The sequence below is a fragment of the Xyrauchen texanus genome, chromosome 37, assembly GCF_025860055.1.
Source record: "Xyrauchen texanus isolate HMW12.3.18 chromosome 37, RBS_HiC_50CHRs, whole genome shotgun sequence".
Classification (NCBI taxonomy): Eukaryota; Metazoa; Chordata; class Actinopteri; order Cypriniformes; family Catostomidae; genus Xyrauchen; species Xyrauchen texanus.
Genome location: NC_068312.1, coordinates 12,838,546 through 12,854,277, shown reverse-complemented (window position 1 = coordinate 12,854,277; position 15,732 = coordinate 12,838,546). Strand labels below are relative to the sequence as shown.

General features: G+C 40.9%; 2 protein-coding genes and 1 long non-coding RNA gene across 4 annotated transcripts in view; 2 read left to right on the top strand and 1 right to left on the bottom strand.

Annotated features, from left to right (window-relative positions):
• The first annotated feature begins 1,619 nt into the window (after positions 1–1,619).
• On the top strand, positions 1,620–2,552 carry or90j1 (odorant receptor, family 90, subfamily J, member 1). Its single transcript, XM_052109345.1, has one exon. The coding sequence runs from the start codon at positions 1,620–1,622 to the stop codon at positions 2,550–2,552; it is 933 nt and encodes a 310-aa protein (XP_051965305.1).
• Positions 2,553–3,431: 879 nt separating this feature from the next.
• Positions 3,432–9,989, bottom strand: LOC127630840 (uncharacterized). The gene is made up of 3 exons (XR_007968903.1): positions 9,877–9,989; positions 4,087–4,155; positions 3,432–3,555 (listed from the first exon to the last, which is right to left on the bottom strand). It is a non-coding gene; the product is annotated as an uncharacterized LOC127630840 (long non-coding RNA).
• LOC127630837 (L-rhamnose-binding lectin CSL2-like) overlaps positions 8,084–15,732 on the top strand; it is a 12,158-nt gene continuing 4,509 nt past the window's right edge. The window contains exons 1-8 of one of the 2 annotated variants that reach the window (XM_052108649.1): positions 8,084–8,195; positions 8,329–8,397; positions 8,705–8,743; positions 8,834–8,963; positions 14,026–14,135; positions 14,228–14,272; positions 14,479–14,623; positions 14,806–14,921. In XM_052108649.1, coding sequence (XP_051964609.1) covers positions 8,165–8,195; positions 8,329–8,397; positions 8,705–8,743; positions 8,834–8,963; positions 14,026–14,135; positions 14,228–14,272; positions 14,479–14,623; positions 14,806–14,921 — 685 coding nt within the window. In that variant the 5' untranslated portion in view covers positions 8,084–8,164. The remainder of the gene's footprint in view (positions 8,196–8,328; positions 8,398–8,704; positions 8,744–8,833; positions 8,964–14,025; positions 14,136–14,227; positions 14,273–14,478; positions 14,624–14,805; positions 14,922–15,732) is intronic. The other variant, XM_052108650.1, reaches the window with a different exon arrangement.

Here is a 15,732-nt window from a genome sequence, read left to right as displayed (position 1 = left end):
GGTATGGAACAGGCTGAGGCGTTGCTGTGAAATGGCCTGGAGCAGACTCTGGCATGGCTGTGACATGGCCTGGAGCTGAATCTGGCGTGGCTGTGACATGGCCTTGAACTGACTCTGGCATGGCTGTGACATGGCCTGGAACTGACTCTGGCATGGCTGTGACATGGCCTGGAGCTGACTCTGGCATGGCTGTGACATGGCCTGGAGCTGACTCTGGTGTGGCTGTGACATGGCCTGGAGCTGATTCTGACTTGGCCGTGACATGGCCTGGAGCTGACTCTGACTTGGCCGTGACATGGCCTGGAGCTGACTCTGACTTGACCGTGACATGGCCTGGAGCTGACTCTGGCGTGGCCGTGACATGGCCTGGAGCTGACTCTGGCGTGGCTGTGACATGGCCTGGAGCTGACTCTGACTTGGCCGTGACATGGCCTGGAGCTGACTCTGGCCTGGAGCTGACTCTGGCATAGACAGAGACTCTGGAATTACCTCTGTGGTTGGGGGCAAGGACTGAGACTCAGAAACGACCTCCATGGTTGTGAACATGGGCAGAGACTTGGAAACGACCTCCGCGGTCGTGAACATGAACAAAGTCTTGGGAACGACCTCCATGGTCGTGGGCATAAACAGAGTCTCGGGAACGACCACTATGGTCATGGGCGAGGACTGAGACTCTGAACGACTTCTGCAGTTGTGGGTGTGAACAGAGTCTCGGGAGCGACCTCTGTGGTCGTGGGCATGGACAGAGTCTCGGGAACGACCTCTGTGGTCATGAACACAGGCTAAGAATCAGAGACGAAACCCTTCTCCTCCTCCTCCTCAGTGATGCCAAAGTTGGCGGTGCAGGCTCTGGGACAGACGAGGCTGGCAACGTTGGCTCGTTGGCCATGGCAGGCAGGGGCTCATTGGTAATGATATGGGATGCTGGATAGATAGATAGATAGATAGATAGACAGACAGACAGACAGACAGACATGTAGGTCTGTCGGTCGGTGAGGTAATATGACACAATTTTCGTTTTGGGGTGAACTACTCCTTTAAATATAAGAAAGCCCTTTATTTAAAACAAAAACTGCATTAGTGTTGCAATATCTTACAATAGGCGTCTCTAGTTCATATCTCACTACACAAGAGATATATGCTTGTTTGTTTCTTGTTTTTTACTTTTTAATCCTCATTAGGTGAACCCCTGTAAAGGTTAATAAACATAAGGTTAATTTGTTTTTCAGTGGTTGTACTGAGAAAAAAGTCCTTGTTTACTTTAGGGACTCAGTAGTGATATTACAGCAAGACTCATGAGAATATTCCAACCCCTGAATAACATATCTGATAGCAGCAATAATATAAAGAACAGGTCATACTTCAAGTGCATCTAGGCAATAGACAGTTAGAGAGATACCAGAAAAACATATGTTTTAGTTTCTTTGATGTGCATATTTAAACTGAATAGTCAGCTCAGACTAGTCCTTTTGGATTCCTTGATGGCACCATGACATTGATCTACTGCACATTGTGCAAGGCTTTCTTGTTGTTTTGAATTGTTATCCCATTTAAAGGCTACTGGTATTTAATATTTATGCAACAGGACATAGTTGAAAATATTTATTTAAGATCACAAAATGAACAGTTCAGAACTGAATAAACGCAAAGATTTTTTAGAGGAGGCCATCTTCAAAAACTTCACTGTGGTTTTCTCTGGTGTCATTATCAATTTTATCAATAGCTTGCTGCTGTATACACTCTTCAAGAATCCTGTCTTCACCCAGGAGCCACGCTATATTCTCTACATGCATCTGATCGTAAATGACATTATCACGCTGTCTGTGTGTGTCGTTTTGTTCGTTTGTAGCTACACATTAACCATGGGATTGAATGTTGCTCTCTGCTGCTTCCTTATCCTCATTACCAGCACCGTCTACAAGAACACGCCACTTAACCTGGCCGGCATGGCTATTGAGCGCTTTGTGGCCATCTGTTACCCTCTGCATCACGCACGAATATGTACCGTCAAACACACCAAACTCCTGATTGGCCTCATCTGGCTGGTGGGAGCCCTGCCTGTCACGGTGGACCTGTTTGTGGTCTTGGCTCTCAGACCTTCAACGTTCTTCACTTCTAGCCGTATGTGCTACTACCAAAATGTGTTCAATTTTGAGTACAACATTGCAAGCAACACTGCTTTTAACATCGGCTACATGTGCTTAGTCTGGGTGCTGCTCTTTTACACTTATTTCAAAGTGCTTTTCTCTGCTAAAGCAGCTGCTTCAGAACCAGCACAGGCAAAAAAGGTCAGGAGAACTATCTTGCTGCATGGTGTACAGTTACTGCTCTGTACACTGTCCTTAATCACACCGGACATAGACCAGGCCTTAACTGCTCTCTTTCCCTACTACCGGTCTGTAATCTATTTCTGTACCTTTATTTTCACTAGTATTCTACCTCGCCTGCTGAGTCCACTCATATATGGTCTGAGGGATCAGAGGTTTAAGAAATACATGAAGAATTCAATTATGTGTGGCTCTGTGAAGAGAGCAGTTGACCCAAACGATTAGCATATTGTTCTTTTATGGCAAATAAGTATGTTCAAGCTGTGGCAAGTAAATACATAATTTAGCATTCTGTACATTTTGCTTCAGCTTAGACACAGAGGAGCTTGTTGAGTAAAGTTCAATCTGTGTTTCTGAGGATCATTTTCAATGCATTCTGCATATTAAATTGTATATGAGCAGACTATCAAACCTTCCTTTGTGTAAACAAAACTACCTTTCCAAATTAATTCTCTTATAGACCTTATTCACACTAGTGTCATCTTTGACAATGGGGCTGTGATGGATAGTTTATATTCTCTTCAATGGCACGAACGGTATAAGGCTGTAAAAAGCTCCTAGATCACATCTGATTTTCCACAACTCATTTTGTCTGGAGTTCTTTACATATTGAATGTTCTTGGACAGATATTTAATCAATGTTTTGTCTGCGGAACGATCCAAAAACACTTTAAACTGCAGCGCAGCCCATTGAAGAGACTGTAAGTCTATCCCTCACAGCCTCATTGTCATTCCCATTAAAAAAACAAAGATGGCACTAGTGTGAATACTGTCTAAGAATTTAGTTGGTTTTATTGTACAGAATGATGGTTCTGGTTTAATAATGCCTTTGTAAAACGGACTGAATTTATCTGTATTACCAATAGCTTAAAGCTCTGTGCAGTGCTTTCAAATGACTGCTTGTTGCACAATCAGCTATTGATAAGATGTAAGAAATTAAATGAACTGTTAAGGCAGGATTATGAGATTTCAAAATAAATTCCTTTTTGTCCTTTTCTCCTTTGCTTTCTTTGTTTTCTTTACCCCATTGTCATCATTGATCAACATGGGATTGATTAATTTGATAAACAAAAGGGAGTTATTGTTTTCAGTGGTCTAACCTTCGAGTGCAGAGACTCTGGAGACTCGAGCATGTGCAGTAGCTCAGAGTTGTCAATCTCAAGCAGCATGCCTGTGATCTTTCCATCAAGTGTGGATGGAAGGCCTGGATAAGATGGTACAGGCTCATCTGTACAATATGTAAAACATGTTACAGTTCAAATAGAGTGGCCAAAAAAGTATTTGCACACTTTAGCCACAGTCAAACATTTCTTTATGTCATTATATTACAAACAATTATCACAACAAGTGCATCTGCAAATAAATGATGTTAAATGCTTTCTCAGAACTACTGTAACTTCACTTCTCCTTGCAGTTTCTCCCATTACTTTTAACTAGTCTCAAGTTTATTTTTTGTGGATGTAGTGTATGAAGTCAGTTCCCCTCAAGTTCACACAGGTGTCCTAGTATCCACATGTGTTCATCACATTAACATGAATATGTTCCACTATACTGTCCAAATACTCTTTGTCTTTATATTAAGCTCTGCATCTATTTTACCATTTAAACCTAACATACTTATTTTCATTAAACATTTTGTTGAAGCTTGTGCTTGTGCTGTTTTTAAAATAAATGGCACTTGCTTTTGGTATTTCTTCATTAAGCAAATCTTAAAGGGATAGTTCACTCAAAAATGAAAATTCTCTCATAATTTACTCACCCTCATGCCAAAATCTCAGCTCTGTTGGTCCATAAAATGCAGGTGCACGGTGACCAGACCTTTGTAGCTCTAAAAAGCACATAAAGAAACATAAAAGTATTCCATCTGACGCTAGTGTTTAAATACATATATTCGAAAGAGATATAATAGGTGTGGGTGAGAAACAGAACAACATTTAAGTCCTTTTTTCCTCTAAAACTCAGATGTGAGAGAAATCTCAGACTTTCAGATGTGAAACTAAACAGGCACCACAAGTGACTTTCAGAAGTAAAAGTGAAAGTGTAGATTAAGAGGTTTTTCACCCACACCTATTATATTGCATCTGAAGACATCATGAATTTATATCTGGGCGAGTAAATGATGAGAGAATTTTCCTTTTGGGGTGAACTATTCCTTTTATTCCTAATTACAGTCCAAATATTTTTGGAAACATATTTACAGATTAATCATGCATCAATAGAGATTTCCCCAAATCAATAACTTTTCATACCACTAATGTCAAGCTGTTTGTTATGGCAGAGGGGGTTCAAATACCGATTATCAGCAACATTAAAACCTCCTGCCTAATATCAATTACCCCCTCCCCTTGTTCTGCCAAAACAGCGCCAACTTGTCTCGCAGAATAGCATTTTGAGGTGATATTCTTCTCACCACAATTGTACAGAGTGGTTATCTGAGTTACCGTAGACTTTGTCAGTTCAAATCAGTCTGGCCATTCTCTGTTGACCTCCCTCATCAACAAGGTGTTTCCGTCCACAGAACTGCCGCTCACTGGATGTTTTTTGTTTTTGGCACCATTCAGAGTAAATTCTAGAGACTGTTGTGTGTGAAAATCCCAGGATATCAGCAGTTACAGAAATACTCAAACCAGCCCATCTGGCACCAACAATCATGCCACGCTTGTAAAGGTGGTGTCCGTGGGGTTAAATAAACATTTGGGTGCCAACAACAATGTTTTCTATTATACAATAGATTTGGACAAATTATCTCAACCACTGGTTACACACATCTACAAATCAAAGAATAAATCAGCAAAACAAGTGTGTACAGTTCAAAAGAGTTGTATCACACAGAAATCATCACAGCATTATTAACACTTCAATATCATATTCAGTGGCTTCAAAGACTTGTTAGTTTCACAGTTTTCATGAGCATGTCGCAAGAGTAATTAGCACATGGGTGAAATCAGCATATACTAATAAAAGCTTCAAACAAACAAAGTACAAATCCCAGTGGCATTAAAACAAAAACTCTGTTCATAAAGGATAATAGTGCGCTAGGCGCATCTATGTGTATGCGTTGATAATGTGTGAAATGTCAGTGTGGTGTGTAGGCGGCTCCATTAACCAATCTGGTAGTGAGATCAGATGAAAAGCATGAAGGATGGTGGCTCACGACAACCCAAGAAAAGGATGAGTATTCCTCTCGACAGGCATAAATCCAGATGCCGGTGGAGTGCTGGATGTACCGTCTCCGTACCTGTTCACACACTAACTAGCCACAGCACAATCATCAGTCCGTGTTCAACAAACTCAACTTAGGCCGTTTGAACTGGATTTCTGCTAACTTCACTTAATCTCAGTTACTTCAGCTACAGCCATTGTCTTCCCTCCATACTCCCCGTACGGCATTTTATAATAAAATTTTCTTTACTCCCTTCCTTCCGGTCGCTGCGACACTTTCAAAGTGGTAGGACGGAAATGACAATTCCGTCACACGCTCCAATCACTGAGATCACGTTTTTTCCCCCATTCTGATGGTTGACGTGAACATTAATTGAAGCCCGTATCTGTATGATTTTATGCACTGCTGCCACATGATTGGCTGATTTAATAATCACATGGATGATTGTTGGTGTCAGATGGGCTGGTTTGAGTATTTCTGTAACTGATGATCTCCTGGGATTTTCACACACAACAATCTCTAGAAGTTACTCTGAATGGTGCCAAAAACATAAAACATCCAGTGAGCGGCAGTTCAGTGGAAATGCCTTGTTGATGAGAGAGGTTAACAGAGAATGGCCAGACTGGTTCAAACTGACAAAGTCTACGGTAACTCAAATAACCGCTCTGTACATTTGTGTTGAGAAGAATATCATCTGAGAATACTATTCTGAGATGCGGGCACGAGGGGGACCTACACAATATTAGTCAGGTGGTTTTAATGTTGTGGCTGATCGGTTCATAACCAAAGGCTTTCTAGCAAGTCAGTACAAGGTCGGCCATCTTTTGAATGCTCTCGGGAGGCCATTTCCAGTCATGCCAGTGCAGCTTCTATCTACTTGAATGGGGACACACCGAAATCTCAAAAATGTTTGGTCAAGATTACGATCAAAGGGCATATTTTAAATCAGCAGTCAAATCTGACAAAACTGGTATCATAAATTGTCCTTCTTTACCTCATATTACACAAAAAACTACATTTTCACGGCTTGTATAACTAATGCACATGCGCTTTCTCAATTTGATTGACAGGTATTGTCTGTAGCTAAAAGGTGATTGGCTCTTTAAACTGTAAGGCAGGACTTCCTTTCTACATACGTTGACCGTTGGGTGCTAGAGCTTCTTGGTTGAGTGTTCCAATTTCTCCAATTCATTTAAATAGAAGTGGCCCATCTCTGCTAAATAGTCTCTTTTCATAACTAAAAACTTCTGTATCATGGTTCAATTTACTGCCATCTGATGATCAAAAAAATTAAAGAAACCAAGCCACTGTGTTCCATTACAACAGCCAGTTTAACGTCTGGTTCTGCAGCTTTAACAAACATATTATTTGGTTTTGAAGCAATGAAACTTATCATCAACGCTATTATGCCATTTTGTGCTTTGTTCACTAAAGTAAAAGTTTTTAATTAAATAAGCAAGGTTCAAGCCTCAAGGGGTTAAATTAGGGAGTTACAGATATGTCAGTGATTAAAAGAAATTCTAATGATATTTGTCTTTTCTTTGATATACCACAAAAACTAAAGATAAGATGACTGAAATAGGCAAATTGCTAGCAACGCAGACACCGTGTTTGTCTTGTACTGTGTGAACTTAATAAAATCTATCATTTAAAACCAAAAATTATATGATTTTTAATGTTTTCTTAACAGGAGAGTGAAAGGTGCTTAGGTGATTGCACTGAGTTAAAACTTGTGTTGTAATTTTAACATCTTTTGAACCAGATACTGAAGCGGTCACATGACTTTTATTGGAATGAAGCTTGGAACGTCTCCCTTTTGTGCCGGTTGCATAAACCTGTTTTAGACCAGTCTTAATTTTTTCAGTCAGTTGCATAAAAACTTGCATGTCTATTTTCAGACCAAAATGTAAGAATGCCTTCCCCTTGGCTAACTTTTGTTTACATTCTACAGTATCACCATGGAAAATAACTGTCAGCTGAGATAGTCGTGGCTTAAGGTGAGACATTTGTAGAAGACTGACGTCAATGAGGGTACAATTTCCTTGTGTTTTTTAATTTGCTTTAAAAGGATAATTCACCCAAAAATGCTAATTCTCTTATCATTTACTCATCCTCATGCCATCCCAGATGTATATGACTTTCTTTCTTCAACAGAACACAAACAAAGATTTTTAAAAGAATACTTCAGCTCTGTAGGTCCATACAATGCAAGTGAATGGTGATCAGACCTTTGTAGTTCTAAAAATCAAATAAAGGAAACGTAAAAGTAATCCATTAGTCTCTAGTGTTTAAATCCATATCTTCAGAAGTGATATAGGTGTGGGTATGAAACAGATCAACATTTAAGTTCTTTTTTTTACTCTAAATCTCCACTTTAACTTTAACTTTCAGATGTGTACAGAATGAGAAATGCCAGATATTTAAATAAAAATTTGTTTTTATTTGAAAAGTGTGGTGGGGTTGAGGAGTGAAGACTGACACAAAAGTAAAACGTGGTGGCAATATTGCATTCAGCTAGCTTCCATTTCTTGTTCAAGAAATTCTTAGGTGATAAGGTGCATATTTATTTCCTGATTGTCTGGATTTACAGGTAACTGCTTGTAAGTTCATAAACTGTATGGCTTAACTGAAATGAGCAGTAATAGAAGATACATTTACAGCTTCCAGCATCAACATGCTCTCTCTAAATGTCACTCTACTTACCTGTAAGTTTTTTCATTATTAAATTGAAAAATCTGATGCAGACAGCTAACACTGATGCAGTTTTACACATTTTTACAGTTCTGTTTGAAGTTTAGTTTCAGAATTGGGTAAAAGGTGAAGAATTATATTTCACAGGCATGAGAACCGTCCTTTGCTGTTCTCTTTCAGTTCTACTTCTAAACTCCAGATTGCTGATATCTGCAGGTACTTCATTAGTCGAAAAGTAAATCAGATTTTTTTCAACCTAAAAGCACCAATGAAACTAAATATTTATTGATAGGAAAAATGTTGTAATGAATTACAAAATTGTTGTGTGTGTGTGTGTGTTTTGTGATTTGAACTGCACTTGTTGCTCATTGTGCACTTTACTGTATGGCTTTGCCCTAGTGACTATTTATCATCTTTCTGATTCTGAAGATATTGCACTATCCCTGTATAGTTTGTTAATATGACCTTGTTACAAATGACAAATAAACCCTTAAAGCTGGAATCTTTTATTTTCCTGAGACAGTAATTACATGTGATGGGGATGTCCAGCATCTACGATGTGGTAAGATGTTGGTTTGTCACAGAGTTTAATGCTGTTTCATTAGTGTAATATTGTCAAAATAACCCATCATTATGCTTTTGCTATATTCAGATACTGGTGTGATCAGTGTACAGTCAGCATATTTTGGCCACACAAGTAGAAACATTTGCAGCGTTGGTCAAAACACAAATGAGACATCAAATATGACATGTACCATGAGTGTTTCTATCATCACTAAGCGGTAAAGATCTTCTTTAAATAATATAACTATATATTATCTAACACACTATAAATAATGCAACACATCTCTTATCATTTTATAGTTGTTAATAGCAAATTTTGAGTAAGAATTTTATTTAAAATTATAGTTATTTGGATGGTTAATTTAGTTAACTTGACTAAGTTGATAGTGATGTTGACTTGTGTTTTATGCTGTGAAAAGGCTCTTTATCTAAATAACCAATATTGGTCTCTTAATTTTTCCAATGGTCAAAATTATAGATTAGGTATTACATATGATTATGGCTAATTACAATTACAACAACAGACAACATTATATATATATATATATATATATATATATATATATATATATATATATATATATATATATATATATATATATATATATATATATATTTTTTTTTTTTTTTTATATATATATTATATATATATTAGCGACACTAGGGGTCTCTCTTGAGCACCGAATATGCCTCTGATCTATGAAAAAATGGCAATGAGAAGTTGGCAGACAGTATTTGCATACCCTGCCCCCGGACATACGGGTATAAAGGTGAGGAAATACGTCCGCGGACCCCAGGGGGGCCATAGGAGGAAGCTAGGGGGTCCGCGAAAAACTTGACAGAAAAAAAACATATATATGTAAGATTATAATTTTTTACATAATTGATTTTTTAACCTAAAGATGTTAATAACCAAATAAACATACAGTTTCCTGATGTATAAGAGTGGTTCCTTTTAACGTGTTTATCCCAAAATACTTTGCGCTATTTACGTTTTGCACTTATAGTAAGGTGAACGGAGCAATTAGCGGCTAAATACATGCACTACAAATGATGAAAAGAAATTTGAATAATCGCGCTCCTACAAGCAGTTCGAAAATATGACAAATCTTACATTACGTTTGGTTTTACCTGTATGTTAAAGTTGGGAGTCGAGAGACCCCAGTGTTCTCTGTCAAGAGATTCTCTCCAATGAGTGCATGAAACCATCCAAGCTCAAACGCCATCTACAGCAGAAACATCCCAGTGAGGCAGGAAAGTCCACTGACTATTTCAAACATCAGGAGTTGTGTTTGGCCCGGCAGACTAGTACTTTTCGGCAGCAAGCATCGGTCCTTGAGAGGAGTTTAAAGGCATCATATTTGGCATCACTCCACATCACGAGTGCTAAGAAGCCGCACACGATTGGCGAAGCATTATTATTACCAGCTACTAAAGACATTGTCAGGGAGTTATTTGGAGAGGAAGCGGCACGAAAAGTAGATTGTGTGCCTTTGTCGGACAATACAGTTAGCAGACGCATAGGTGACATGTCCAATGATATTGCTTCGCATCTTTTAGAACAAGTGCAAGCCAGTGAATATTTTGCACTGCAGTTGGATGAAAGCACTGATGTTGCAAATCAAGCACAGCTTATGGTCTACATTCGTTTCCTCGGGCAGGACAAATTTATCGAGGAACTTCTTTTTTGTAGACCCCTTGAAGGCAGAACCACAGGGCAGGACATATTTAATATGATGGATCAGTTCATGACGGTCAAATCAATAGACTGGTCTTGGTGTGAAATGTTACAGAAATGTTTCCTCTCTATAACCAGTAGTGCATCTCCTCCACTGCTGACATCATACCCATAATCCAGTCTCACCTGTCACATCTTCAGGGCTATTTTAAACAATATTTCCCAGATTTGAACAACACCCACCTGGACTTTGTTAGAAACCCATTTGCACCAGGGATTGGCACTCATTTGGATCTAGCAGCCCAAGAGCAACTGATTGAATTGACAAATGAGGGATAGATGAAATGCCTTCCTCTGTCAGAGTTTTGGATGTCTGTGAGAAAGGACAACCCTGTTTTGTCTGAGAAGGCAATAAAGTGTCTTTTACCATTTGCCACAACCTACTTGTGTGAAGCTGGATTTTCAGCACTGAAAGTACTTCAGTCCAAGCATCGGGCCCGTCTGGAGGTCGAAAGTGACATGCACCTGGCTCTCACTAAAATGAAACCACACATTGACAAACTGTGTAGAAGCCACCAGGCTCATCCATCCCATTAGGACATCTTGAATCAGTGAATGTGGTGTTGTTTAGTTTGATTCACATGTTTGAATATGCAAATGCTGCCCTTCAGGTTTAACTTTTCATCTACCAGTGCATTAATACTGTGAAAAAATGTACCCTGTTCAGTTAATTTATATATTTTTTAATTGTTCAAAAATACAAAAAAACTACAGAAGCTACATATAATTGTTAATTGTGAGAATTATTTTTGGCTATAGTGAGTTGCCAAATAATAAAAGAAAATTGTTATTGAAACAGCATTTCATATTTACGTTTATTGTAATATGAATTGAAATATGTCTTTACATTATATACAATTATTTATTCAAAAATACATAGTTACCTTTATATTTTAGGTAAGGGGGTCCCCAGCATGTAATCATCATATTTGGGGGTCCTTGTGATTCAAAAGTTTGAAAACCCCTGACTTAGACATTCCCATTGTGTCGAAGAAGCGACACTAGGGGTCCAATTTAAATCACGCCATGCGCAGAGCCGTGTACGTGTTCTGCTGACACAGGAGCGGGCAGGTATTTTACGCGCATAGGCTGCATGTACCCTTCCCCAATGCCCCAAAAGTGTCGTCGGAATCCTTCTGGTTACCCTAGACAGGGGAACAAGGCGACGCTTGCCAACCTGGAAATGGGCCGAGCCTGGCTGGGGCTCTTTTCTCTCTATGTTTCTCCGCATAGAGCAAGAAACAGCCCTTACACACATCAAGGGAAGGGGGTCTTACCCAGTTTCCTATTTTTTCAGGGGGAAAAGACCCTGAGGAGACCACACCTGCCCGGAAGGGGAGATAAGAGTGGTGAATACATCACATGGGTTTTTAGGCGGCATGTGGAAAGTGGCGCAGTGGTAAATCCAGCCTCGCTAGGAGGGGGGTGTTGCTACAACAAGGTGGCCGAAGGGCAGCAGGGACAGCTTAAGGTAAACGCGGGTCCACTCGTAAGGGGACCGTACCGTGGATAATACACACAGGGGGAATCCACGTAGGAGTCCTGCCCTGTGGAGCACCTATTCCAGTACAGGGTAGATTAAGTACCCGCAGTGGATTGGGTCGGCGAGTTCCTCCGCTGAACTGCGGACCCACAAGTGCTAGGGAGTAATCATCCAGGGATCCAAATATGCGGAATCTCCTGGGGGAGAAAGTGCACAGTTTTACCTCGGCCGAGGGAAAGGGCGCTAGGTGCAAGTGATCCACCCAGCCAGTCCGTCAGCGTGTTACCAAATTATACCGGCTCGGACCTGAGAAAACACGGGACGATACTGACTCAACCCTGAGATTTTAAAAATCATGAAAGCGTGCTAGGACCCGCAAAAAGGGGGTGGGGGGGGGGGCGGCCTGGTTGTGATAGGCCAATGACATGGCATCCATGACCCAGTTGGAAAGCCTCTGTTTGGAGACAGCGTTCCCTTTCCGCTGTCCGCCAAAGCAGACAAAGAGCTGCTCAGAACATCTAAAGCTCTGCGTGCGGTCCAAATAGGTACGCAAAGCACATACCGGACACAGCAACGAAGGGGCAGCGGGGCAGCGCTTGCAGGTTCACTACCTGGTCTCTAAAAGTTTTTTCTTTTTGCATGGAAGGAACCTTGGACACGTAGCCCGGACACGTAGCCCGGTCGCGGTCTTAGGATCACATATGTGTCTGCCGGACCGAACTCCAGGCAAGTGTCTCTAACAGAGAACGCTTGCAGGTCCCTGACCCTCTTGATGGAGTTGAGCGCGATCAGCAGGGCAGTCTTAAGAGAGAGGGTTCAGAGCAACCCTTTTCTCAGCATGGAGTTAGACTCACAAGCAAGCGCAAGCAGTCGGTGCTGAACTACCTGAAGTCGTTCAGGTGGAGGACAGCGGTTCTGCTGAAACACTTTCAGAGGCTCCTGGGGCATATGGCTTCCTCAGCGGCAGTCACACTGCTCTGATTGATACATATGAAACTGCTTCTGCACTGGCTTCAGACTCGAGTCACGAGATGGGCATCCACTGCACACATCGCGTAGCTATCACGGCACTCTGCCGCAACTTATTCAGCCTTTTGACAGACCCTGCTTCCCCTCCATTTCTATGGGCAGGAGTTCCCCTACAGCAAGTGTACAGATATGTCATGGTCATCACAGACACATCCAAACTGGGCTGGGGCGCCATGTGCGATGGGCACACAGCTGCATGTTCCTGGTCAGGACCCCGACTGGGTTGGCACATCAACTGCCTAGAGTTGCAAGCTGTACTGCTCACCCTGCGGAGGCTATTGCTGTTGATCCACGGCAAGCTTGTGATGGTCCGGTCCGACAACACAGCGACAGTAGCATATATGAATCGCCACAGTGGCATACGCTTTCGTCGCATGTCGCAACTTGCCCACCATCTCCTCTAGAGTCAGCAGTGGCTGAGGTTGCTGCAGGCCACTCATATCCCAGGCAGCCTCAACGCCACAGCGGACATGCAGTCACGGCAGGCAATGCTCAGCAGAGAGTGGAGACTCCACCCCCAGGTGGTCCAGCTGATTTGGAGTCGATTCGGCTAAGCACAGGAAGACCTGTTCACTTGCCGGGAATCCTCCCACTACCCGCTCTGGTATTCTCTGACGGGAACCCCCCTTGGGCAGACGCACTGTCACACAGCTGCCCCGGGGGCTGCACATATGCGTTCCCCCCCAGTAAGCCTACTTGCACAGACCCTGTCTTACCACTTATACTGATCGAATAAACTCCAATTTCTTTGTGCGTGTTCAGATATCAAATGGACAAAAATCACCAAGTCTCATTTTATTGATGAAACAAAGTTGATTTTGATCAAAAATGACCGAACGGTGCATGAGGGTTAATTTAGTCAAAAACCTTGTTGAAACACCAGCACACCAGCATCCCTTGTTGTGGACCTGCATTCAAAACACACAATAATGACTAGCTAAGCTGTTATTTATTATTATATTTTTTTTTTTCAGCAGGATTAGTAAAGAGAAGAAACTATCAAGGCACTTTTGTCTTTGTCCTTAAACAGGTGTAATGGACTGAGAGAGTGTGAGATAAACACTCAAGGACTCACTGAAAAAGATCCTTGTATTGAAACCTACAAGTACTACACTACAAACTACATTTGCATCCCAGCAAGTGAGCTCTTTCTCTCTTCCTCTTGTGACTTGTTTCCTGTTCATTATAAATGTCAACCTATGTGTATGCCTGTAACTGTCCTTTTCTTACAGAAAAAAGTGTCACTTGTCCAGGTGGATACAGTTACTTGAACTGTGGTAAGTACTGAACCATACATCTTTTTCATTTTGTTTCAAAATCCATTCACCCATACCATATCTGTAGAAGCCAATTTAGAGAGGAAATGTTCTGTAATGACTGCAGCTATTTCAAACTAACCAAGATTGTTGGTTGTCCAAGAGATAAGATGGCATACATCTATTATAGGTTGTCAAATTTAGTAATCTTTTTTGTCTCCATGTAGAATACGGTAGAATTCAGATAAATACTGCAAACTATGGACGTACTGACAAAATCACCTGCTCTGAAGGACATCCATTGAATCAGACCCAAAACACCAACAGCTATTCTCCCAATGCACTCTATCCTGTTGCAAAAAGGTGGTTCAGGTACATTTGCTTTGAATTTCTGTCATTTTTATGTATATTTATATTCATACTTTTCTAACCTCTGAATTTATTGCACCACGTTAGTAGTTCCTCTGTCTGAAACAAATTTCTGCTGTACTCTATTATCTTTAGGAATGGCTAATGTAACCATTTATTATTTTTATTTTTTTTTACATGTAAAGATGCAATGGGCAGAGAAGTTGTGAGGTGTTTTCGACACATACAGTCTTTACAGATCTCTGCTTTGGCACTTACAAGTACCTCACAGTTTCCTATTTTTGCCTCCCATCTCCAATCCGTGAGTGTTCATTAACCAGTCTGCCATCAAATTCATTGACATACTGAACATGTCAAGATGCCCCACAGCTTTGAAATGCAAATATAAACAGCTTTTCTCTTTTATTATCGAGAATAGAAGGTTAATTTAGGTAATATTAAAGGGTAACTAAACACCTGCTCAGAGTCTGACTCCACCCACTAGCAATACGTGAAAATGCAGGAAAAGTGGGCAGACCCCGGCGGGGATAGAGGGAACGAACCGAGTGCGGGGCTGAGCGGTGGGGGGCGCGCACCTGAGACTCGTAGTGACGGATTAATTGACAGCTGCTGTCAGACTCTATGTTATTATTATTCCTCACACGGTCGCAAGACGACATGTACATGAATCTGGCGTGGTGAGCTGGAACCTGCTTACGTCAGCTGTCACCGCTTACGTCACGAACCACCGCAAACAGCCAATAGGAAAATTCAACTGCAGTAGCCACCGTTCAACCTGAAGAGGGCAGCACTCAGACGTTTTTACACCATATATTGTAGAATTAAAACACTTTATACACAAATGTCAAAAAAATTACTTGAATCAATGACCAGTACTAATAAAGCCTTATTCATACAGATCATTAACTAAAAAAAGTTGGTTTAGGGTTTAGTTACCCTTTAATCAAATTCATTATTTTTATAATACACAAGGCTGGTAAATAAATGGGAGAGGGCACACTAAAGAAGGTGGACTAAATCACATGTTTTTTAAAGAAAATAATATTTCATATAACAAAAAGAAGGTTCAGTTGTTGCAGATCCACAGCAGACTGTAATCATATTTATCTTAA

Excerpts from the sequence above, each read along its gene's own strand:
- or90j1 (XM_052109345.1), top strand. The coding sequence starts at position 1,620 with ATGAACAGTTCAGAACTGAATAAACGCAAAGATTTTTTAGAGGAGGCC.